The following is a 21,907-nucleotide window of genomic DNA, read 5'->3' as shown; positions in this document are numbered from 1 at the left end:
TCGCAAAAAGCTCCCCACTAACACCGATTGTTCTCTGTCCGTCGTCTCCATCAAGACGGCTGTAACTCTTTGGCAAACGCGGGAGTAACTTGGGAACATCTTCCATGGCATGCTGCATTTATCCGACGTGGCGTGCTGACTGGCTACGTGTGCAAAGTAAAACCCTTTAGAGGATGCAAGTAATCATTGCTGCTACTAGCGCTACTATCATGCCTTCGCTTCCATCAACCATCTTAGACCGTCAATAGTGTCTGCTTGCTGCTTCTTCCCGAACCCAGAGTTTGGCCACCAAGACGAAAACCCATGTGGCAAGCCCGGATACATGTCAAGTCTAGTCGCAACGCCGGAGTCACTCAACATCCGCTCGTAGATTAGCCCTTCATCTCGCAAGGGGTCCATTCCGGCAACCTGAAGATAGGTTGGAGGTTGTCGTTGGTGCCCGGATGGCCAAGCCGCTGGCGACATGAGCGGTGATAGGGGTTGGTCCTCATACAGTTCTGTGCCATTAGTTCAGCAAAGTGTACGTAGTATCGGCATCAATTGTCGGAGTAAATGCAAACGTACTTCTAAATAGCGCAATGGCTCCTGCGTTGAGAATTGGCGCATCCTTATTCTCCTCACGACTTTTATATTCCGACTTCCATCTCTCGGGAACTGCTTCTGGGGCCAGCAAGCTGGGTATGCCCAAGTATAACCCCGTGATTTCTGGTTTCAGGTCATCATCCCTGGCAAGATGACTACATGAAGCTGCCATATTTGCGCCGGCGGATATTCCTGCGACAATAAAGCCTTTGGTTAAATCACCGCCGTGTTTGTTTGGGTTGCGAGCCGTCCATAAGATCGTATCATAACAATCGTGAACAGCTGTGGGAAACTTGTGCTCTGGTGCAAGTCTATAGTCAACGTTGATGCTCACACCATCAAACGTGGTACACCACTTTCGGCACAAGAGTGCTTCGTTTTCCAGGCCGCCCAAGACCCAACCTCCCCCGTGGAAGACGACAAGTACGGGGCCGTTCTTTGACTTTGGACCGTGATATGTTCGAACGGTGATTTGCGAGCCATCTCGAGTTGCGACTATATGGTCCGTTTCTTGGATACTTGCACTGGGAGGCTCAGCTGAGGCTGTGAGCGCCAGTTTCTTCTTGAGAAGTGTTTCACGGAGAGCATGGATATCAGTAGTCTCGTTCAACGAGCTGACGGGTCCGCTCTCGGCTAGTATCTACCAACTCGTAAGCAGTGGTCGTGTACAATGCCGAACGTCTATTTCACGTACCTTCTCCAGTTCTGGGTCAATGTAGCCCGGAGTTTTCATCAATTCCATCAACATCTTGGAAAGGGCAGGGTTTGCGGTTAATAAGTGAGAAGGCAGCGTATAGGTATGGTGTGCTTAAGGGTCCTGTTGATGCCGAGGCAGCTCCTAATTATACAGTGAGGGGATGATCTGAAGCTTTGGGGGGTGTGGAATCTTGGATGGGTCAGTTCCTGTCATGGCGTCGGGGTTACATGGAAATCAATCTGCCCACTGGTCGGAAACATCGCATGGCATTAATAATTAATGTCCGTTCAGTCCTGTGCTAGTGGAGACGCACTAATATTTTACCCAACTTGGTTAAATCTGCGCAGAAACGTGTTTGTTTGGTTTGTTTGGTGGAGGTTATGAATCGTCACCCCTCATATGGGCAGCCAATTCCTTGAAATGCATATTATGTGCAATCAGGTCACGTAGTATTCGTCTGATGTTTCTAAATTAAAATTTCTCGAAGCAACTTCCTCACTTAGCCTGGGCATGGTTTCAAATTGGCTTGTACGAGTTTCGGCGTCGCAGACCAACTCCGCCGTTATGACAACTAATATCTGGTGACAAAACTCATAGTTATTATACTTATAATACCATCCCGGACTATTCTAAGAAGATCTTATAATCCCAACCCAATCCACCTGCACTTTGCATGACCAACTGTAATTGCATTACGACAATAGCTAAGCCCCGTGAGTTTTCGCATCCTCCCGATGCACAGTACCAACGCTGGTGTTTTGGGAGTCTTTTTCCATGTTGTGGTGCTCTGGGCCTGCATGAATTGCGGAAGGGTACGCGTCTTGCTGCACATCATCGCCGAATAAGGCGGCAATCTCTTCTAATGCTAGTCCCTTGGTATTGGGATAGAAGAACCAGCATACTATGGCAAATAGGTATGCTGGGATGATGAAGCAGAGATAGAACTTCCAAGAGATATTTTTAAATGCAGTTGGTGCAGCTTGAAGCCACATGATGTTCATCAGAGAAATGGCAGCCATTCCGATGGTCATTCCCTTATTCCGCAAGTGGTTAGGGAACAATTCTGCAAAGTAGACGTATCTAGGGACCGTTAGTCATGCACAGATTTGAGTAAAATTCCGGTACTCACTGGGTGCCGTCAAGGAACAATTGAGCAAAGCCCTGCAATAGGTAGTCAGTATAAGTCACTATTTCCAAGTATGGACGTATATCAGCAGATGTAACTTACGACGTAGAGGAATGTCATAGCCGCGGCTGCTCGTAGCGCATCGTTATTCTGGCCTGGTCCAGTAGGAAAATTGGCCACAAGCGCCGCTTCGACAGCCAGACAAGACGTAACTATGGCAGTACCAAATGAGACGAGCTTGTTTCGAGGGAACAGGTCAATGAGCCATATCGCGATGAAGCCGCAGCCAAAGGCAAGCGTGTTGTAGCCCGCCGCGTAGATGAGAATCGTAGGACCATTGAATCCGAGGCTACTGTAAATAATGGCCGAGTAATCTGTTCGCTTGTCAGTTGCATGTGCGTACGGTTCGAGCAGCTAATGGCTCCGGGAACGGGACTACGCCATACTATTGATCACGAGCACACCAGTAAACTGAATACCGCAAGCCAGCCCGAGTGCATAGAATGTTCTAATCCGGTAACTTTTCTTTGTGATCAAGGACGACCACGAATGCGGAAGCGCATTGTCCAGTTTGATCTGCGCTGCGATCTGGTTGAACTCAAAATTGGCTTCCTCCTCCTCGTGAAGGCGGCCGAGAACCTTGCGAGCTTCCTCTGTTTTGTCCTTCATAATCAGGTATCGGGGTGATTCCGGTAGCCATCTCATTGCGGACAAAACAATTAGAGCTGGGAGGCATTGAATTGCCAATGGCCCACGCCATGAACTGCTCTAAATTGGTTGTTAGTCATCTCTTCCGCTGGTTGCTGCAGAATTTGACAAGGAGTAGAACATACACTTTTGACAAAGAAGAATGCATATCCCATCCAACTGGCTGAAGCGTATCCGAGCAAGAGGGCGCATGAGTGAATATCAACGAGCAAGCCTCTGTTCTTTGGCGGCACAATCTCTGTCATCCAGACGGGAATAGCGCCAAGCAACCAAAAGGATCCCATGCCCGAGAAGAAACGAAATGTCAAGAACATTCCGATATGAACTGAGCCAGCAAGTAAAGCACCTGAGATTACCACCAACAGGGCAGGAACAGTAATGCTCATTTTACGACCAAATCGGTCGCCAACGTAGGAGATGAAAAGGGCGCCGAAAAAGGCTCCTGCCTGGAACAACCCGTTCATAGCAGAAATCAGGGACGTACCATTCGACCGAGTCTCCAGTTCAAAGTATTCAACAAACGAAGGCTGGCCCAATGTGACGCCAATGACGCTGCCGCTGTAGCCCATGGCGATCGAGCCGAAGCTCATTGCCAGAATGACAAGAACATTGTAAGCTCGGAACTGTCTCTTCGCAGTATGATTGCCGCCAATGTTGTACTCCATTTCTGTGTCTGTCATGGCCGATTATCGACAATGTTTAGACAATGCAAATTGTGTGGTATTCTATGACTCCTTTTGTTCTGAGGTTGTGGAGTTGGTGATAACTCAGAAATGGCAAACTAACATCGGTTTTGACACATCTGCCGGCATACTTTTATGGGTCGAGGCTCGCGTAAGGATCCGAGACCTGTCACTTTATGTGTTTAAAATCAAGTACTTGATGTTTATTTGCGTTGCAGTAAAACTCAATGTACAATTCTTGCATGACCCATCATATGCCTGACAGTAGAGTTGCCATGAGATGCCCGTATCATCATCTGTGAGCTATTACGCGACAGATGCGACCACCCCGACCAATTCGTCGCTTGAGACACAGCACCAGTCGGGTGGCGGTTGAATAGTCGGGCATTGCACCAGCTTGTCAGCTCCGATTTGTCGGACAAACTGGTCGAAGACGACATCGCCCGGAGACTACGGAGTGCATGGTTCTCCGCAGATTTATTTGGCACTATAGACCAATAGTCATGGAATCCGTCAGACCAGTTGATAATATCCGGGGCTATTCCCCACAGCCCTTTCGATCGCCACGTTTTGTTCCCCAGACTTTGGGCCATGTCGTGGGGTTACCCCAACTTGAGACCGGATGTAGAACGGAGTTTTGGATGAAGAAATCCCCCTCCACGGGGATGCGTGAGAACTACCTCATGTGCTTCGCGTGATGAACACCACTATCCTAAGCTCAACGTGTTTCCTATATCCTTTGATCTGGTGTCTGCTTGGGTCAAACCGACAACTTGGCTAATGAGCTGATCTAATTCTGGCTGTCATGCGAGCATCACACCAAGCTTCGCCGTCACAAACTGCGGCTACAGCCATGACGAGGGGAACGACGAATGCTAGCAGACCTCGCATAGGACGATCCGGACCAAGGTCTCGAGCTGGTTGTGTGATATGCAAACAAAGGCGTGTTCGGTGTGATGAAGTACATCCAGTTTGCGGCCACTGCGATAGATTGAGGCTGGATTGTTACTACAGACCTGAGTCCAAGAGATGGAGGTTGGCCCCAGAACAGCCTGATGAAAACTCAATGGAGCGGGAACCATCAAGTCGCCCAAACCCGTCTCGGCCATCCGGCGAAGTACTTCCAGGTGACGGCATAGACGTTTCGACGTTGTCAGCATTCCACCGTGCGCAGAGGACATATAACGGGACAGAGAATAATAATGTGACTGGCCCTCTGGACGGTATTTCTCGCAGTGGCAACGCTACTCCTTCTCAGTATCTGCCTGCTGGGTTCTCGTGGGCGTATTCCAGAAGATTTGATGCAAACGACATACTGTCAGACCTAAACACATCATGGGCTGGCGAATTTTCTTGCATGTTGACAGACATGGCCAGCCCTATGAACACGTCGTTGGAAACACAGACGCGGACAGCAGCCCCTTATTCTGGTATATCAGTGAATGGTCCGCCCAATGAAGCGACGTCCAATTTGCAACAAGCAGTGTTACAGAACTCTGCTCACTCAACCACGCAGTTGAACAGCGGCGCTGAGTCTTGGGAACCAAAATCACCAGCCAAAGGCGGCATAAGAACCACGAGCCTATCACCGGGTCATCCCGAGCTCGAGACCGGGAGAACATCCTCTGATGAATCCACAAAACTAATTCATCTCTTCCAAAAGATTGTTCAACCTCCTGCCGCTATTCTCATAGGCGGGATCGAGCGTTGGCGTCGATTGCAGCGCTATCTATGCAAACTTAGCGACCAGTCGCGCGCCGTGAGCAGCTCTCTACTTTGTGTTGTTGAGCTTCTCATGATTGAAGACTTGGCGGCTGAGCCTGGCCAGAGCAGAGACGCCTTGATAGAAAGAATCATGGAGCGACATGCTGATGCTTGCCACGAGATTTCCAGGAAGTTGGCCAAGCACCCCGATTTGAACCCAAAGACTAGGGAACATCTCCTCGCTGCAGTGTTTTTGCTCTCGTGGTTTGAAGTCATTCGTGACCAGGACTCTCAATCCAGTCTCTTCCCGCGTGATCTTGCTGAAATCATTATTACCGCTGACACGAATTGGAACCGACATTCACAACAACTATTGTCATGGTTGAACACGTTGGATAGCAAAGCCACACATCTGGGTGGCCAACACCTCCTGCTACCGAGATCACTTGAGATTGTCTCTCACTACCAACCACAAATTACGTCGGAGCAATGTCACGACGATTTGCAATGTAGAGATCCCAATGATTCGGAGCTCTCATGGGACGACATGTCGCCTGAGGATTCCCATACTTCGCACCACTCACCAGACGATGTTTCACTACATGCGCCGATGTTGAAGCTTGGAAAGGTCAAGCAAATAATGCTCAACACCATGTTACAGCCAGCATTAGAGTGGTACCTCACCTCACAAGCCTACTGTCGGCGCATAAGTGCTCATGATAAACACCACCGCAAACGATTGACCAGCGACGACGAGTACGAAGTGATTACAGCATGCAAGCAGCTGGAACTGGAGCTTTTCGAGCTTTGGGACTACCGACCTGCGATCATTTCAATTGCGGCGGAGCAACTAAAAGCGATAGTTTCACCCGACGTTGCAACGAGATTGGAAGAGGTTTTCAGTGTATATCTAGCTAGCTTTTGGATTCTTTTTGTGTATCTGCATCGTGTAAGTTGGTGGAACTTTCCACATTCCACTCTCACTACCCGCGCACTAGGTGAAGTTTGGCTACATCTTCAGAGGGCATATGGAGAGGAAGTAAACGGACCGCTGCGCCGAATCATTCATCCAAGTCTGTTGTGGCCGTTGTTCTTGTTTGGATGCGAGTGTCCTGATCCTGTGCAGAGGTCTTGGGCCATTGAACAGCTTGAAGCCCTTGGTGAAGCCAAAGCAACGCTTCGATGTGACGTAGACGATACGCAAACATTGCCGCCATTTAAGCTTGGTTCCGGTGCGACTAGAAACGCCCAGAGAGCTGCCACTTTATTGAGAGAGCTTATAAAGGAACAAGACGAGAAGAATATGCGGGTTGATGATCGAGACTTGTCGATGAAAATGTTTGGCTGCTATTTCTCAATCGTCTAGATAGCCTTAAAACAATATCACGTCTCATTTACGCTACGGCTTCTAATATCTCCTGGACTTGCTCTGACTTTAGTAATGGAACCGGATTTGTCGGCGCCCAAAAGTCATCAAGAGCACGTCGGGATAGTGCAGGGAGCAAATCCTTGGCTATTTTGAGCTCACTCAAAGTCCTTGGCAGGCCGAGGGCTCGGATGATTACATCTAGTAAATCGCCAAGATCCGAGGACTCTGGAGATAGCCCGGCAGCTCTCAGAGTTTTGGCTACCTCTTCTTCTGACCACAAGATATCTCTAACCTTTGATTGGCGAGCTTCAATCTCGGGAGTTCCTGAGCCATGCTGAATATTGTACTTCATAACGGCGGGACACATTATACAACTAGTGACCCCGTGAGGAACCCCAAGCGGTCCTTTTCAGAGTAAGCAAAACGTTTCGGAAAGGGAAAGAGAAATAAAAGCATTCATGACGTACCCAATTGATGGCCAATGGCATGACTTCCGCCCATTGGAATACCGGCTCGAACGTTCCACATGGCGAGATTGACAGCCATCTGGCATTCGTGCCTGGCTTTTACATTGCTTGGATCAGCCTTGCACCTTAACAGATTTGGCACGAGCAACTTCAATCCACGTTCCGCCCTTTCATCAGAAGCCGGAGTGGCAGTCAGGCAGCAAAGGGCTTCCACGCAGTGATCGATGCTTCTCACACCGGTACTCAGCCAGTGGTACTCGGGCGTGAGAGTACAAAGCTCTGGATCGAGGATGATCAACTTTGATCCCATGCCAGAGTGCAGAAAGCCCTGTTTATGATGTGTTGAGTCATCCGTGCCACCTGCAAGACTAAAGTATTCGCCGCCCGACAGACTGGTCGGGATGTTTATCAACGGCACAGTTGGGGCTCTGACGTTTGCAGGAATATCGTTGCTTTCAACCGAATACCGAGCAAGCTGAGCAGGTTCTGTGATATCGTTTGCCAAGCACTTCGCAGAATATTAGTATGGAATAAGTGTTGTCATATTTGGGGGCAAACTCACCAATACGACGAGTTTGGCTCCGTCCGTGACACTCCCCGCTCCTAGGGTCACCACACAATCTGCTCCAGAGTTGGCATTCCTGAGTTATACTCAAGATCTCGCTCCAGGGCGTATGAGGCGTGATTCCCCGACGAATTCCCACTACTGCATCTTTCCCCAAAGCTTCGACTAGACGATCCAGCCGGTCTGTGTTTCTCGCAAGTGAACCTGATGCGATAATGTATACTTTTGACGCATTAAATGTGTCTTTAACATGCCTGGCGCATGATACTTGATACGGCAGTCCGTATGATACATACGGGGAGGGTAGAACGAGCCCTTGAATAGGAATCCCAGCCAAGTTTGTTCCTGGAGGCTCAGTGAAAGCTGGCTTGTATGTCTCTGGGCTATCCATCCTAACCCTCACTATTAGTCCAATCTTCGACGGGCCAGTAATTAGCTTTGTAGTGTAAAAAAGTGTATCACCTTATATGAAACTGTTTGGCTAGAGTACAGGCGTCGGATGTAGTACTGTCTTTTAAGATGAAGTCGCTTGGTCGTACAAATGCCCCGCATCCATGATGCTTCTCAGTTGCGTAATGTTGAGCTTTTGGAGTTGTGGAGTAGTTTCGGCTCACTATTAACCTGCTAAAGAGGTTGATAAGCACTAATAATCCACTCCCCCAAATTGTTTGCTGTTGTGTCGGACGTATCGCGTATGTCGCATCTGTCGGCAACACGCAGGTCGCCATGGGGGTTAATGGGGTGTCACCATTCGGGATTGCTCCCGTCGACTGCAAAGAAGTCCATGGACTTTATCACTTAACGACCTCTCGGGCGTCGGCAAATGGGACTCCGATGTTGTGCTCCCAAGCATGAGGTTTCACAAATTACTCAGACGACGTTCATGCACCACCTTTCCTATAACTACGTAGTCGCTGCAAAGTCATCCCACGGCCATCAAGTTGTGACAAGTAGCTAAATGCCTCTGCTCTTACCAAACTCCAGGTCATCAAATCTTCAATAGTAATCATGGCTCCGGGAAGAATCATGGAAATAAGTGGCGTCCCAGACCCAGGTCTTGTGCCAGCATCCGACGCACTTCATGAGAACTCATGGTACAACCAAGATTTTGATGGATACCGCATCAGCGAGGAGCCTTTGTTCACCAAGAGACAGCTGCGAATCGTCTGCGTGGGCGCAGGCGCTGCGGGACTACAGATTGCGTACAAATCAGAGCGTCTGCTTGACAATGTCGATCTCCAAATCTACGAAAAGAACTCCGACATAGGTGGCACATGGCTCGAGAATCGATACCCGGGCTGCACCTGTGATATCCCCAGTCATTCCTATCAGTTTACCTGGGCACGCAATCCAAATTGGTCATCCTATTATTCATCGTCCAAAGAGATCTGGCAATACTTCAAAGACGTTGCGACAAAATACGATCTGGAAAAGTACGTCCAATTCAACACCACGGTGGAGAGCGCAAGCTGGGAAGAGGCGACTGGGCACTGGAGCCTCAAACTTTTGAGCCCCGAGGGACAACACATCGATGACTGGTGTGACATTCTTATATCCGCCTCTGGTGTCTTGAATTCCTGGAAATACCCTGCCATCCCCGGATTGGACCTCTACAAGGGGAAGTTGATGCACTCAGCCAAGTGGGATACAGACTTTGATCTGACTGGGAAAACAGTCGCCGTCATTGGCGGCGGCAGCTCTGCTGTACAAATTGTTCCCAATATCCAACCGCATGTGAAGCATATGACTGCTTTTCTACGCTCCCCAGTTTGGGTTACGACCGGGTTTGGTGCCAAATATGCAGCGCCTGGTGGAACAAACTTCCAATACTCGTCTGACCAAATTGACGGGTTCACCTCTGACAAAGAAGAATACAACAAGTACTGCCGGGCTATTGAGGGTGAACTGAATAAGCGGTTTAACCTGATGCATCTTCACTCTAAAGACCAAAAGAATTCGAGAGAGCTCATCGCGGGTATCATGCGCGACAAGCTAAACGACGAAAAGCTCGCCAAGAAGATGATTCCGGAATTTGCACTCGGCTGCCGGCGAATGACACCTGGATCAGGGTATCTAGAGAGTCTTTCTAAAGAAAACGTCAAGGTAGTGCATGAAAGTGTTATGCGCCTGACGGAAACTGGTGTGGTTGATGAATCCGGCGTCGAGCACAAGGTGGATGTGGTCATATGCGCGACTGGATTCGATACATCATTTACGCCGCATTTCAAAGTGCTGGGAAGAAAGGGGGCCAATATCAAAGAGCAATTTGGGGACTTTCCTAAAGGTTATCTTGGTATAACCGCTGAAAACTTCCCAAACATGTTCCTTTTAACGGGACCCAACAGCCCTTCTAGCCACAGCTCAATTTTGCCTATCATGGAGTGGTACACGAGGTATATATTCCAGGTCATTGACAAGGTTCAGACTGAGAATATCAAATCGTTTGAACCCAAGAAGGGTGCGGTTGCCGACTTGTATAACCATACTCACGAGCTTATGAAGCGTCTTGCATGGAGTTCAGGTACGTATTGTCTGCTAGACCAGCACCTCTTTCTGGTCATACTTTACAGAGAGCATACTATGCCATGTATTTACAGATCATCATTTCTAACATTGAGTAGCCTGCCGATCCTGGTTTAAGAATGGCAAGACTCACGGCCCAGTTACGGCTATATACCCTGGATCGAGACTACATTTCTTTGAAATGCTACGAAATGTTCGATGGGAGGATTATGACTTGACCTATAAAACGGATAATCGGTTTCAATTCATGGGCAATGGGTACACTCACTGTGAATGCAGTCCTGATGGGGACCCTGTGTGGTACTTTGACGATCCATTTGTGCTTGTGTAGATTACTCGCTATATACAAGTCTAGAATTATGTCCACAATCAGACAATTATAACTCGCGCTATACAATATTCTAAGTCTAACATTCTAGACGTTAACCTTGATAACAATCTTTCCTTTGGCAGTTCGTTGGTCGAGCTTGGTAAAGGCTGCTTCAAAGTCGTCAAAGTCATATACACTGTCAACGAGAGCCTTGATGCGCCCCTGCTCAATCAATCGCCCAATCTCCGATAGTTGGCTGCCCAGGGATTTGACGATGAAGAACTCGCTCTTCTTCAGCTTCTTGTTGTTTCCTTCTGGGCGCATTCTGTCGGGGAAATCGCTGACACTGATGATCTCGCCGCCATCCTTGACAGCCGTGAAAAAGGCACGCATCGCATCGCCACCAACGCAATCCACGATGAGATCAAATTCTCTGTCTGCTGCACTTTCCGTCACCCAAGAATCAATGCTCTGCTTCTTGTAATCGACCACAGCCGAGGCACCGAGACCGTAAACTTGCTCCGCCTTGTCGCCGCTGCAAACACCAACAACAGCGCCGGCACCAGCCGCAGCAGCAAGTTGGATAGCAAAGCCGCCGACGCTGCCACCAGCTGCTGTGATCAGTACTTTGCGCTTGGAGTTTCTTTCCCGGGCTTCGGCATCGTCAAAGAGGGCACTCGATTCCAAACTTCCATTCACAAACAGGGCTTGCCAAGCCGTGAGTGCGCTGAGGGGCGTTGCCGTCGCGGAAATCCAATCCAAGGATTTTGGCTTGATAGCGAGCTCAGACTCCAGTGCCACAGTGTATTCGCGCAAGCCGCCTGGTCGCGTTGCATCGATGCGGCAGAAGACTTCATCGCCAGGTTTGAAGGCAGAGTTTGCATCTGCTTGCACAACCGTGCCGGAAACATCCTGGCCGGGTACGGGCTCCTTGTCAGGAGGGAAAAATTCGGGATTCTGGCCAACCCAGGTAAGCTCGCTGTAGCAAGGTGCAGTGGCGGCCACCTTGATGAGGACTTCGGAAGGCTGAGACAGTTTGGGAACTGGGGTTTCAACAAGCTTGAGGTCTGGCGAGTGCTTGTCTGGTTGATGGACGGCGCGCATGGTTGCGGGTAGAGCTGGTGATGCCATTCTGCGTCGAGTAGAGGATGAGCTGCGTAGAGAGGTTGTGAGGTTGGCTTGTGATGCTTTAAAAGGGTCTTATATGCTGTGTGAGAGATGTAAGATGCTAGGAAGCTGTAACGTTTCCCAGAGAGGCTGCGATCTCAACTTTATATCGCTCGCAGCCCAAAACTCCCTGCCACATTAACTGTGAAGTTCCACCGTCGGGGTCGGAAGTTTGAGAGCGAGAAGCGAACATCTCAATTCAGCTCTACTGTTTCGGGGCTGTTCTGCCGATAATCTGGATAACCTTACGTCAAGCATAACTCACTGATCCCAGTCGGAGGCGCAGGTGGGCCGAACCCCGATAGCATAACGGTTGCTCAATGAGCGAGGTGCGAGCGTGGCTTAAATGAAGTCATGGAATGAACGATGAACAGAACACGGGACAAAAGTTAGAATAGTCTTCGCCTTGGCTCGGTATCGCCGTTTGAGCGCTTCGCAAGTGCTTGACCGTGAGTTACGTTGTGGCATTATGAGTCAAATGGCGAGCACCGTGAAAAGCGTCATTGCAGTTAGAAAGCGGACCCTTGTCGATGCAGGGCATTGGAAGAGATGTTGAATGAGTCTAGACTCTGAACAAGACAAGAATCAACGATTCAAGACCCACCTAAGAAAATGAGCTTTCAGCTTCACTGTTTCTAGGCGAAGAAAATAAAGAACATGACGATATACAGTCTGTCGTAAAACGTGTTTGCTCATGTCTAAGTATACACTAATACATCTCGACATGTCGTAGCTCACACTGCGACATGTGATACCTTTTGAGAGACCACATACTTTTGAACCCGCGCTGCAGCATGAGCTTTGTGGACGCTGCCAAGAGACTGCCCAAGTTGACAAAATGAGCCCGTTGCGTTATGTTATCATTTCTGTCAGTATGCGAACTAGGCAGAGTGAAATCACAACAAAGCATTGAAGCCAAGGTGTCTCAATTGCTGGGGTGTAGAGCGACCAGACATTGGTATACTTCGCCATGTAGAGTGAAATGGAACAATTAGAGAAAAGGAAAGTCTCAGTTAGATCCTAATCAAACCCTGCTATTAACATGATGATATCCATCACAGCAAACATTAATACAACCGCTACCAAACACAATCGTACAAATTGCCTATTCCTTCTCAACTTCGGAAGACACCATATCCAACGCAGGGATGACGTCGGCGTCAACCATTGGGACACAGAATTTGTGCCTAGCCCAGAATGCATAGTAGACGAAGCCAAACACCATCCAGCCACCAAAGACGACAACCGAGTAGTTCATGTTCTTGGCTGTGACTGGCATTGTTGTCGGGAACAGACTGAATATCATGACAGTGATCATCCAAATAATACTCAAGACGTTGAGAACGATACCCGGCACAAATCCAAGGCGGAATGCACCGTACTGATGAGACTTCAAGGTCCATCGTCCATACAAAAGCATGTATACAATAGGCAGGAGGTACGACAAATAAAGTCCGATGATTGCCATTGACAGAATAGCATTAAATGCTGTGTCGTTACCCAGGTAGATGAAACCCAGTAAGAACTGCAAGGCTGTCACGAGAGCAACCGATCGAAAGGGTATCTGCAGTCGGGGGTTAATATGGGACAAGAAATCGTGAAAAGGGGTTGCCTGATCGCGAGCAAATGCCCAAAGAGTTCTCGAAGTTGATATGATGCCAGCAATCGTCGCTGCAATAGCGATCAGTATGATCATGACGGACATGACAGTCGTACCGGCGTGCGAGTTGGTTGCATCGAGGTAGATTTGCATAAATGGGAACCCTAGCGGAGCACTTGCTAAATCTGTTGACCCAGCCGCGTACAGAAGCACGATGATGTAGGCAAGGCCCATGATGCCGTTGATAAAAACACTGCCTACCATGGCAAGTGGCACGTTTCGGCTAGCATTTGGTAGCTCCTCTGCAATATGGCAAGCAGCATCATAACTATAAAACAGTAAGCGAGTGCCATGTTTGTTGCAGTTGTCTCCCCTTACCCAAGGAACGGATACACCGCACTGATGAGCCCAATCAGCCAAGATACTCCATCGTTCGTCCAGCCGCTGCTGTTGACAAAATCAACAAAGACATTCTCTGCTGAGGCCTTTTCAGACATTACACCGAGGGTCACAATAATGCCGACGAAACCAGCGACGTGAATCACACCTAGGGCTGTCAATACATGCGTTTCTAGTCGAGTGGCAGTGGACTTACCTGACACAATGTTTACGTGCGGCATTACCTTCATGCCATAGACGTTGAGTACGAACGCGTACGTCAACACTGCCCAATACAAGAGCATGCCTTGCCATCTGGTGGGAACATAGCTGGCGTTATTCAGGACAATCAAAGCCTGGATCTGGAGGCCCGCAGCAAACGCAGCCGAAGCCGTGAAAACTATTTGGCCACCCACGGAGATCCAGCCGGTCGTATACGCGGCAACGGTCTTGCTTGACCCAGGGCAAAGGGCAGCAACCCAATGATATTGACCTGTGAGGATATCGTAATGTTGGCAACCATTACAGTTATTATGTGTTGCTAGGTAGATGCTTTACCTCCAGCTGTTGGGTAGATGGATGCAATCTCTCCCAATGATGCAGCAATGCACATTGAAAACAAGAAGGAGAGCACACTGCTGTGTATTAGCGCTCGGGTACATTTCTTGACGGGTCTGGGCATCTTACTAGTTATAAAAGAGGCATGGTGATCCACCGCTCATCAGTGCAGTCGCGATAACTGTTGACGCTGCTTCCCATGTTGCCATGAGACATACGCAAAGAGAGAGCAAGGCAGGCAGTGAGAATCGACGCTTTAGCTCTTGTCGATGGCCCAGCTGGGCGAGTCGCTGCTCGTCAGTGAGGTTGGCGGTCGCCATGATTGCTGATGGGTGACAACTTCAATGTCAACTTTGAGGAGTCACAAACAGGCGACCGACTAGATTTGGAAGTGCGTCTCTTATTAAAGACTATAATAAGATGTGTTCGGCTATGGCACGGGTTGCAATCTTGTTGTGGTAATTTGTCTGTTACGCCTCATTGAACCCCCTCGCAGCCATAGCCTACCATAGTGTGTACCAATTTGGATCAAGCCGGAGGAAGTCACCAATCACCCACATTGCATTTCTTGGGGTAGATGTCAGCAGGGGATTATCAGCTTCACGGAATAGACGGAAATCATGCCCCGTTCCGCTTTCGCGGGGAACCATGTGTTGAGATTGGGACGGCAGACGCCTCATCAACTTGGAAAGGCAGGGTCCCCGGATTCACAAACAAGCCATCCATGTGCCGGATAATATGCTGAAGAAAGGGCGTTCAACCAGAACAGACCAGGCCTCTGAAGTCCATGTCCATGACCACTCCCTCCTCACAGGCCGCGCCTGCAATGATTGCCGGCAGGTGGGTCTTTCCTTCCCCAAAGATAAACTAGCGCCTTCCACAAAACCCAGTGGCTTCGTCCAGCTCGGAAACCCACGCCGTGTTCCGAATAAACGAGGTTGCTCTTCCTCCGCTTCCATCTTTCTTTCCAAGGTTGGCCAAGGTCTCTGATTATTTGATCCTGAGTTGGCAAGTGCCCAGTGCCATTTAACCAGGCCTGGCTTTCCCTTGACCGATCTATTCTTCAGCTACACCTTCCCAGCAAAGCAGTGACCATGCCTGAGGTTCCACACCCCCTCTCTGACCTCTCAGTCGAAGAGTCGAACCTTGCCAGAGATGTCGTCCTCAAGCTTCATCCTGGCACAGTCATTGACTTTCGTGCGATTTATCTGTTAGAGCCAAACAAAGAAGACGTTGTACAATTCTTGAATATTGAGCACGCGGGTAAACTGACGCCTGACACCCCAAGACCACCTCGACTTGCACAGGTGAAGTACGATGTCATCGGCGGCTCAGAACCCACGCGATATCACGAGTCCATCATCGATGTTGTCAAAGTCGAAAGAGTCCGACATACCGTTGTCGACCAGGAATACCATGCCAGTCTATCCATGTATGTATAGCGACCCATGCTGTAAGGACACTGGCTAATGTGTGAATCTAGCTTCGAGTTTGAGAGGGTACTGGAATGTGTCCAGAAATCTTCAATGTTCCAGGAGAAGATGAAGTCTATCGAGCTGCCTGAGGGCTTCGAGGTTGTCTTGGAACCGTGGCCATACGGGGGTCCGGATGAGGCTGACGGCCAGACACGATTCTTCCAAACCTTATGCTTTGGACGAGATACGAGGAGCGGAAATCCAGACTCCAACTTTTACGCTTATCCTTTACCATTCATCCCCATTGTAGACGCAAGAAAGATGGAAGTTGTTCGTATCGACCAACCCGCAACCGGCGGAAAGGGGGAACCGCTGACCGGTGTCTCCCACAAAACGCGAGTTTTGGATCATTGTCGCCCTGCCGAATACGTTCCCGAACTGATTCCAGGCGGCACCAGAACCGACGTCAAACCTCTCACAGTCGTCCAGCCCGAAGGACCAAGCTTCAAGGTTCCTGAGCCTAATCTCATTGAGTGGCAGAAGTGGCGATTCCGACTTACGTTTAACCCGCGCGAGGGAGCCGTGTTGCATGATATTCGATATGATGGCCGAGACGTTCTGTACAGGCTGAGCCTTAGTGACATGGTAAGACTATAGCTGCCCCATTTTGATGCACCACTGACTCAATGAAGACCGTACCATATGCCGATCCCAGAGCACCGTTCCATCGTAAGCAGGCATTTGACTTTGGCGATGGTGGGTTAGGAAACTGCGTGAATAATCTTACCCTCGGGTGCGATTGCCTTGGTGTCATCAAGGTAAGAGACATGGTTTCAATGGGTCTGTTTGCTATTGATCCGCTCCTGGGTCTAACCTTCCATGCTAGTACTTTGACGGTCTCGTCACAAATTCCGACGGCTCCGCGGAAGTCACCAAAAACGTAATCTGTCTACATGAGCAGGATAATGGCATTAATTGGAAACACACGAACTGGCGTACTGGCAGAGCTGTTGTTACACGACGGAGAGAACTCGTAGTGAATTGGCTGATCACGCTTGCAAACTACGAATATGCGTTCCAGGCGGTATTTGATCAGGCCGCAGGCATCAAAATAGAGGCGAGGGCCACTGGGATTGTGTCTGTGGTCAACATTGATGAAGGGAAAACCGCGCCGTGGGGGAATGTTGTCAATCCGGGCACACTGGCGCAAAATCACCAGCACATATTCTGCCTGCGGATAGACCCAGCTGTGGATGGGCATAACAACACCCTGGTCCAAGAAGAAAGTGTCCCAGTTGAGACGAACCCAGACACAAACCCTAACGGTAATCTTTACGAAGTTCAGTCCACCGCCATTACAACCTCCTCAGGACTTAATCTGGATCCTTTCAAAAACAGAGTTTTCAAAGTCCAAAACATCTCAAAACGCAACCCGGTCAGCGGAAAGCCTGTTGGGTACAAGATCACCACGCCGCCAACGCAGCTACTTCTGGCTGCGCCTAATAGCATTCAGTCGAATCGTGCACTCTTCGCTAGGCATCACCTCTGGGTTACGAAATATAAAGACGACGAGTTGTACGCTGGTGGTCGATATACCTTGCAAAGCCGAAACGAGAAGGGTGGTCTCGCTGATGCCGCAGCTAGGAAGGATAAAGTTGCTGATGAGGATATTGTCATCTGGTCCGTGTTTGGGCTAACACACAACCCCCGAGTTGAGGATTGGCCGGTCATGTATGAGCCCTTGTATCTTTCCGTATTGAGAACCCTGACTAACATTTGAAACTAGGCCGGTAGAGATGTTACAAGTACACATTACTCCTTCAGACTTTTTCACTGGGAACCCCGCTATAGACGTTCCATCGAATAAGGATATTGGATCCAAACTGGCCAATGGAGACTGCTGCGAGACTTCTATTAACGGGACAGATGCATAAGGCCATATTAACCAGGGTAGTTGGCCAGAGAATATAGGGCCAACACATGCGGTAGAAATCACTGTGTCTCTGAAGAGAGAGGACTATACGGAACTCTGGTGCCACTGGCTAAACAGGTCTCCTACAGTAGTCCGAGCCATAAAAATTGAAATCCATAAATTTACTCTGTGACCACACGTCTATGTCGTGCAAACCAACTGTTCAAACATTTGGCAAAAGTAGCCTCTTGATTTACTGTGGCATTGGGAGGTTCATCGCGAACAAGGGTGCTTGCCGCCGAGTAGTCTAATTGCATGTCTAGTTCTGCCATGAAATATCTTGGTCTTGTCTTCTAGTACCTTACAATAACCTACATTTGATCGTCGGTGCACTGGAAGATTGTAGAAGGTCCGCCTCAATTAGAAACTAGAGTCTCACATACTCGTATTGTCACCACTACGTGCAACTACTGTTTCTGACTATCGACATAGCTACATGTCATTGACTGTTACCGCTTTCCATATCCCTATTACGAAATACAAGTCAGAAGTCACGGAAGAAACAGCAGGGTGAAACAAACGGGAATTTCCGACGCACCGCTTGCTGCTAACAAGGCGCTGGGCAGCCACCTGATTCCGAATTCCGAGCATTGGCTGATCCCCAATTCTTGCGTATGCTTCTCCGCCAAACAATCAACACTAGAACAAATCTAAGACAGCTAGTTACATATCTAGGTACTTAAGACGAGTGTTGATTAAGACCCTAGCTCATGATTCGCTGGCCATAGCTCTGTGCGCACTCGTTGTACTCTCTCTCATCTTTACATTCATAAACGCATCATGGCATCTCCAATTCACCGTGTTACGTTGTTCAAAATTAGCAGTGAAGAAGATCAAAATCGCTTGCTACAGCTTTACAAGCAGATGAAACAGACTGCCTTAAAAGTGAGTCCAGTTCTTTCCCTGCTCGCAACACATGTACAGGTTTCTCACGGATAATCCTCAGAATGGCAAACCGTACATCCAGTCTGTTACAGCTGGTCCTACAAAGCCGGATCAGCGGGCACAGGGATACACCTTTGCTGCAATCTCGGTGTTTAGCTCCGAGGATGATATGACCTACTATGACAATGAGTGCACTGCACATGCAGAGTTGAAGGCTTTTGCGAAAAGTGTACATAATGGGGCATTGATGGTCTATTTTTGAGAGCATACATACAACAGGTGGCCAAGAGCATCTAGCCACAGCCAAGTACACCGGAACATACTGCAATATGCAATGATATACTGCACGATAATGCATAGATAGAGGAACCTTTAGCGTGTCAAATACTCAACCTCCAACACTGTGTGGTATTATTTGTAGCCACTAAGAGATTAAAGTAAGAAATTCACTATGTGCACATCTTAGCGATTCCTTCTCGTTCATCGTCTTACATCAGCCCCTGCAGAAAGCGGCGGGAAATACCCAGCCCGTCTTGACTACCGAAATCAACATCCAATGCATTGTATATCCCAGGATCAATCTCGTCCTGGAACTGATTTCCTTGGCCAAGCGTATCAAAGAGGTTCATAATATCATTACTCAATTCCGTCACACCAGGGAGCTCACTGCCAAACCCTTGGTTTTCGACCTGACCGCTGAGTTCTTGGCGATTGATGGCCCAGTTGTCTTGATAGCGAACAGTTTGCCCAATACGGCTGTAGGGTTGTCCATGACCACTCAGGTTTGTCGGTTCAAATGGCGAAGAAGGGCTGCGTCTTTGCGATGTCAAAGCCATGTCTCGAGGTTGAGCATCGCAGTCTTGGACACCAAGACTTTTCAGCCGCGGCAGCAGGCCTCGAATGCTCTTCCACAATCGTCGGCTTGCAATACTGTGGCGACTAAACCCCCTTACTAGCCCAATGGCGTCGATGAAGCTCTGTGTACATCCTGCAGCGAACAGATTCGGCGCGTGGCATATGGCCAGTGAGATCACTGCAAATGCACTCAGCAGAAAGTAATTGAAAGCATTTTGCTGTCGAGAATAGATATCCGACGTGGCATTCAGGTGGACAAGAACTTGGACCGTGTCTTGAGCCAAGTCGACGGCAATTTTTGCACGCGGCAGATCAGCTCTGATAGTAGCCGCACTCATGAGATGGTGTTGGTATATAGATATTCTGGTAAGGTTGCCGCGAAGGTAGAGAAGCGCTCGAAGTCTGTGAAGGACCCTAGGTTGCGAGCGGGTGGAATAAAACGCCCTTGGATGTCGCATCTGAAGATGGGGTGGGATGGATTCTAGCCATGTTTGAGTGCTAGAGTCCAAATCATTCACCACGTCGGAGGGTATCGACTGGCACGAGGCACCAAAAGGAGGTATTGCGTCCCATAGTTTTGAGCACAGCCGGGCATACCCAACCATACATTTCAGATACGATGAATCAATGTCCTACGACGCAGTTAGTCAGATATTGGCGAGAATACGATGGCTGTTGTGTTATTTACCGGTTCTAGGAGCGCGGGATCTATGTCCCTGTCCGCCAGTGCGAAGGACAGACTTGTGCCGAAACTCCATCGTCGATCGAGTACATAGCAGCACCAAAAGACTCTTAGTGCTTCATGGCGTGATTTTGCATCTGGAAAGTTGTCTACAAGACTTTTTCGTCGGTGAAGCCCCATTTCAAGAGCCTCGCGGGCTGCAATGCCGATTGTCCTCCATGCTAGTAACTCATCGTCGCAGTGGAAGTAGTATATGCTCTGTTTTGGATGTTAGGTGGAAGACAATGGCATAAACAGCGTGAGAGCACTCACCAGCATCATGAGCAACTGTATACCCTTGAGATCTACCTCACTTCTGGAAATCCTCGCCGCTCGAGCCTCAACGGAGCCAGAGATTGCTGTACAAAGGTCGTTTTTGCCATGGGCTTCAATCGCAATTCCAGTGGCTACAGCAAGTTTGGCCAATTCCACGTCGGTGGCAGTCAATGGTGGTTCAAGGGCATTCTTGGGAATGTCATCAAGTGATGCCGGATCACGAATGACTCCTAGAAGCTGCTCTGATTTCGAAGCGAGCTCGAGTATGTCGATGAAGGGATACACGGACTCGACCTCTTCCTCAAAGACGGCCAGCAACCTGGCCATCTCGTCAGGGGAGCACTGAGCCCAGAATTCCAGATCAGTTGTTTCCGCTTGTTCGGGCTCTATTGGTGACGGCGCGCCGCTAGGAGATGGGGACGGGGAAGCAGGTATTCCCATGCGTGTAAGTGAGCGCTCAGCGATGACAAGCCCGTACGATGGTCGCGTCGGTCCCACGAACTGGGGGTGTTTCGGTACATTGTCCTTGGATGTATTCGAAGGTGATTGAGCTAGTAGCGCATCCAGCTGGCTAGTAGTTGTGATTCGAGCTCCAGATGACTGGTGTTTCAACTCGTCAACTATTGAGGAGAGATCATTGACTTGTTGTCGTAGTTTTGCCAATTCATCACCAAGAGCTTGAATCTGATGGCTAACGCATTATAATTAAATAGTTAGCATGTGTTTTACCATGTTTTTCTAATGCTGCATAGGTTCTACTACCTTTCGTCCTTCTTCTTGTTGCTTTGCTGCGGCGCAGCTGCAAACACGCATTCGACGCCACTGGCTATGCATCGCTCGCAATTTGAGGCGTCTACCGGAATGCATTTCAGTTTTTTCTTTTTACACTCGTTGCTTCAGAATCAATCAGCAAATGCCTATCACAAAAAACATCGATCGGTACAAATTAAGTCAAGGCAACGTCGAAAATCACATACCAAGCAACAGAGGTGTATTTTCCACGCTTGGGCCTTGGAGCAGCCTCGGAGCCTGAGCTGGGTGCTGGTCGTTTGGGAGGGTCTGCGTCCAACGTCGGGCTGCATACCGGCGATGAGTCCTCATCCATACTGACCGTCTCTGTCTTTCCGGAACACAGTCTGCGACCACAGCTGCTTTCCGATAGAAAACAGACAGCACGATGTGGCCGAGTTGGTGGAATGGGTGAAGGGCGAAGTTATGGAGCTGGAGTCGGAAATATTTCCGAGGTTCCGACGCCAGTTCGGTGGGTGTGACAAACCACAGTGTCACACAACATGAATTACAGGAGCCAAGCCAGTGTTACTGTAGGTGCGGGGTGAAGTTGACAG

General features: G+C 49.1%; 8 protein-coding genes across 8 annotated transcripts; 3 read left to right on the top strand and 5 right to left on the bottom strand.

Annotated features, from left to right (window-relative positions):
• Positions 1–1,983: 1,983 nt before the first annotated feature.
• On the bottom strand, positions 1,984–3,793 carry VFPPC_14638 (MFS transporter, SP family, sugar:H+ symporter; the record flags this gene model as incomplete). The annotated part of the gene is made up of 5 exons (XM_018292406.1): positions 1,984–2,359; positions 2,409–2,440; positions 2,508–2,779; positions 2,852–3,173; positions 3,239–3,793. 5 exons carry the CDS (start codon positions 3,791–3,793, stop codon positions 1,984–1,986), a joined length of 1,557 nt encoding a protein of 518 aa, XP_018141248.1.
• Positions 3,794–4,862: 1,069 nt separating this feature from the next.
• On the top strand, positions 4,863–6,866 carry VFPPC_09679 (C6 finger domain-containing protein; the record flags this gene model as incomplete). The annotated part of the gene is made up of 1 exon (XM_018288175.1): positions 4,863–6,866. One exon carries the CDS (start codon positions 4,863–4,865, stop codon positions 6,864–6,866), a length of 2,004 nt encoding a protein of 667 aa, XP_018141249.1.
• A 28-nt stretch (positions 6,867–6,894) lies between these two features.
• On the bottom strand, positions 6,895–8,292 carry VFPPC_16503 (Dehydroquinate synthase-like protein; the record flags this gene model as incomplete). Its single annotated transcript, XM_022429024.1, has 3 exons — positions 6,895–7,274; positions 7,337–7,822; positions 7,899–8,292. The coding sequence occupies 3 exons, from the start codon at positions 8,290–8,292 to the stop codon at positions 6,895–6,897; spliced, it is 1,260 nt and encodes a 419-aa protein (XP_022284242.1).
• A 617-nt stretch (positions 8,293–8,909) lies between these two features.
• Positions 8,910–10,755, top strand: VFPPC_09678 (monooxygenase; the record flags this gene model as incomplete). The annotated part of the gene is made up of 2 exons (XM_018288174.1): positions 8,910–10,422; positions 10,523–10,755. 2 exons carry the CDS (start codon positions 8,910–8,912, stop codon positions 10,753–10,755), a joined length of 1,746 nt encoding a protein of 581 aa, XP_018141251.1.
• An 84-nt stretch (positions 10,756–10,839) lies between these two features.
• Positions 10,840–11,838, bottom strand: VFPPC_14637 (reticulon-4-interacting protein; the record flags this gene model as incomplete). The annotated part of the gene is made up of 1 exon (XM_018292405.1): positions 10,840–11,838. The coding sequence occupies one exon, from the start codon at positions 11,836–11,838 to the stop codon at positions 10,840–10,842; it is 999 nt and encodes a 332-aa protein (XP_018141252.1).
• A 1,168-nt stretch (positions 11,839–13,006) lies between these two features.
• On the bottom strand, positions 13,007–14,757 carry VFPPC_09677 (amino acid/polyamine transporter I; the record flags this gene model as incomplete). The annotated part of the gene is made up of 5 exons (XM_018288173.1): positions 13,007–13,829; positions 13,880–14,048; positions 14,097–14,372; positions 14,438–14,514; positions 14,567–14,757. The coding sequence occupies 5 exons, from the start codon at positions 14,755–14,757 to the stop codon at positions 13,007–13,009; spliced, it is 1,536 nt and encodes a 511-aa protein (XP_018141253.1).
• Positions 14,758–15,531: 774 nt separating this feature from the next.
• Positions 15,532–17,786, top strand: VFPPC_09676 (copper amine oxidase 1; the record flags this gene model as incomplete). The annotated part of the gene is made up of 5 exons (XM_018288172.1): positions 15,532–15,869; positions 15,921–16,497; positions 16,545–16,670; positions 16,739–17,583; positions 17,639–17,786. The coding sequence occupies 5 exons, from the start codon at positions 15,532–15,534 to the stop codon at positions 17,784–17,786; spliced, it is 2,034 nt and encodes a 677-aa protein (XP_018141254.1).
• A 1,411-nt stretch (positions 17,787–19,197) lies between these two features.
• On the bottom strand, positions 19,198–21,666 carry VFPPC_09675 (fungal specific transcription factor domain-containing protein; the record flags this gene model as incomplete). The annotated part of the gene is made up of 5 exons (XM_018288171.1): positions 19,198–20,196; positions 20,253–20,504; positions 20,559–21,252; positions 21,324–21,455; positions 21,539–21,666. 5 exons carry the CDS (start codon positions 21,664–21,666, stop codon positions 19,198–19,200), a joined length of 2,205 nt encoding a protein of 734 aa, XP_018141255.1.
• Positions 21,667–21,907: the final 241 nt, after the last annotated feature.

This window comes from Pochonia chlamydosporia, chromosome 6 (assembly GCF_001653235.2).
Source record: "Pochonia chlamydosporia 170 chromosome 6, whole genome shotgun sequence".
In the NCBI taxonomy this organism is placed as follows: domain Eukaryota; kingdom Fungi; phylum Ascomycota; class Sordariomycetes; order Hypocreales; family Clavicipitaceae; genus Pochonia; species Pochonia chlamydosporia.
Note: the sequence above shows the minus strand (reverse complement) of the source record. Positions and strands in the feature narration are given on the sequence as shown.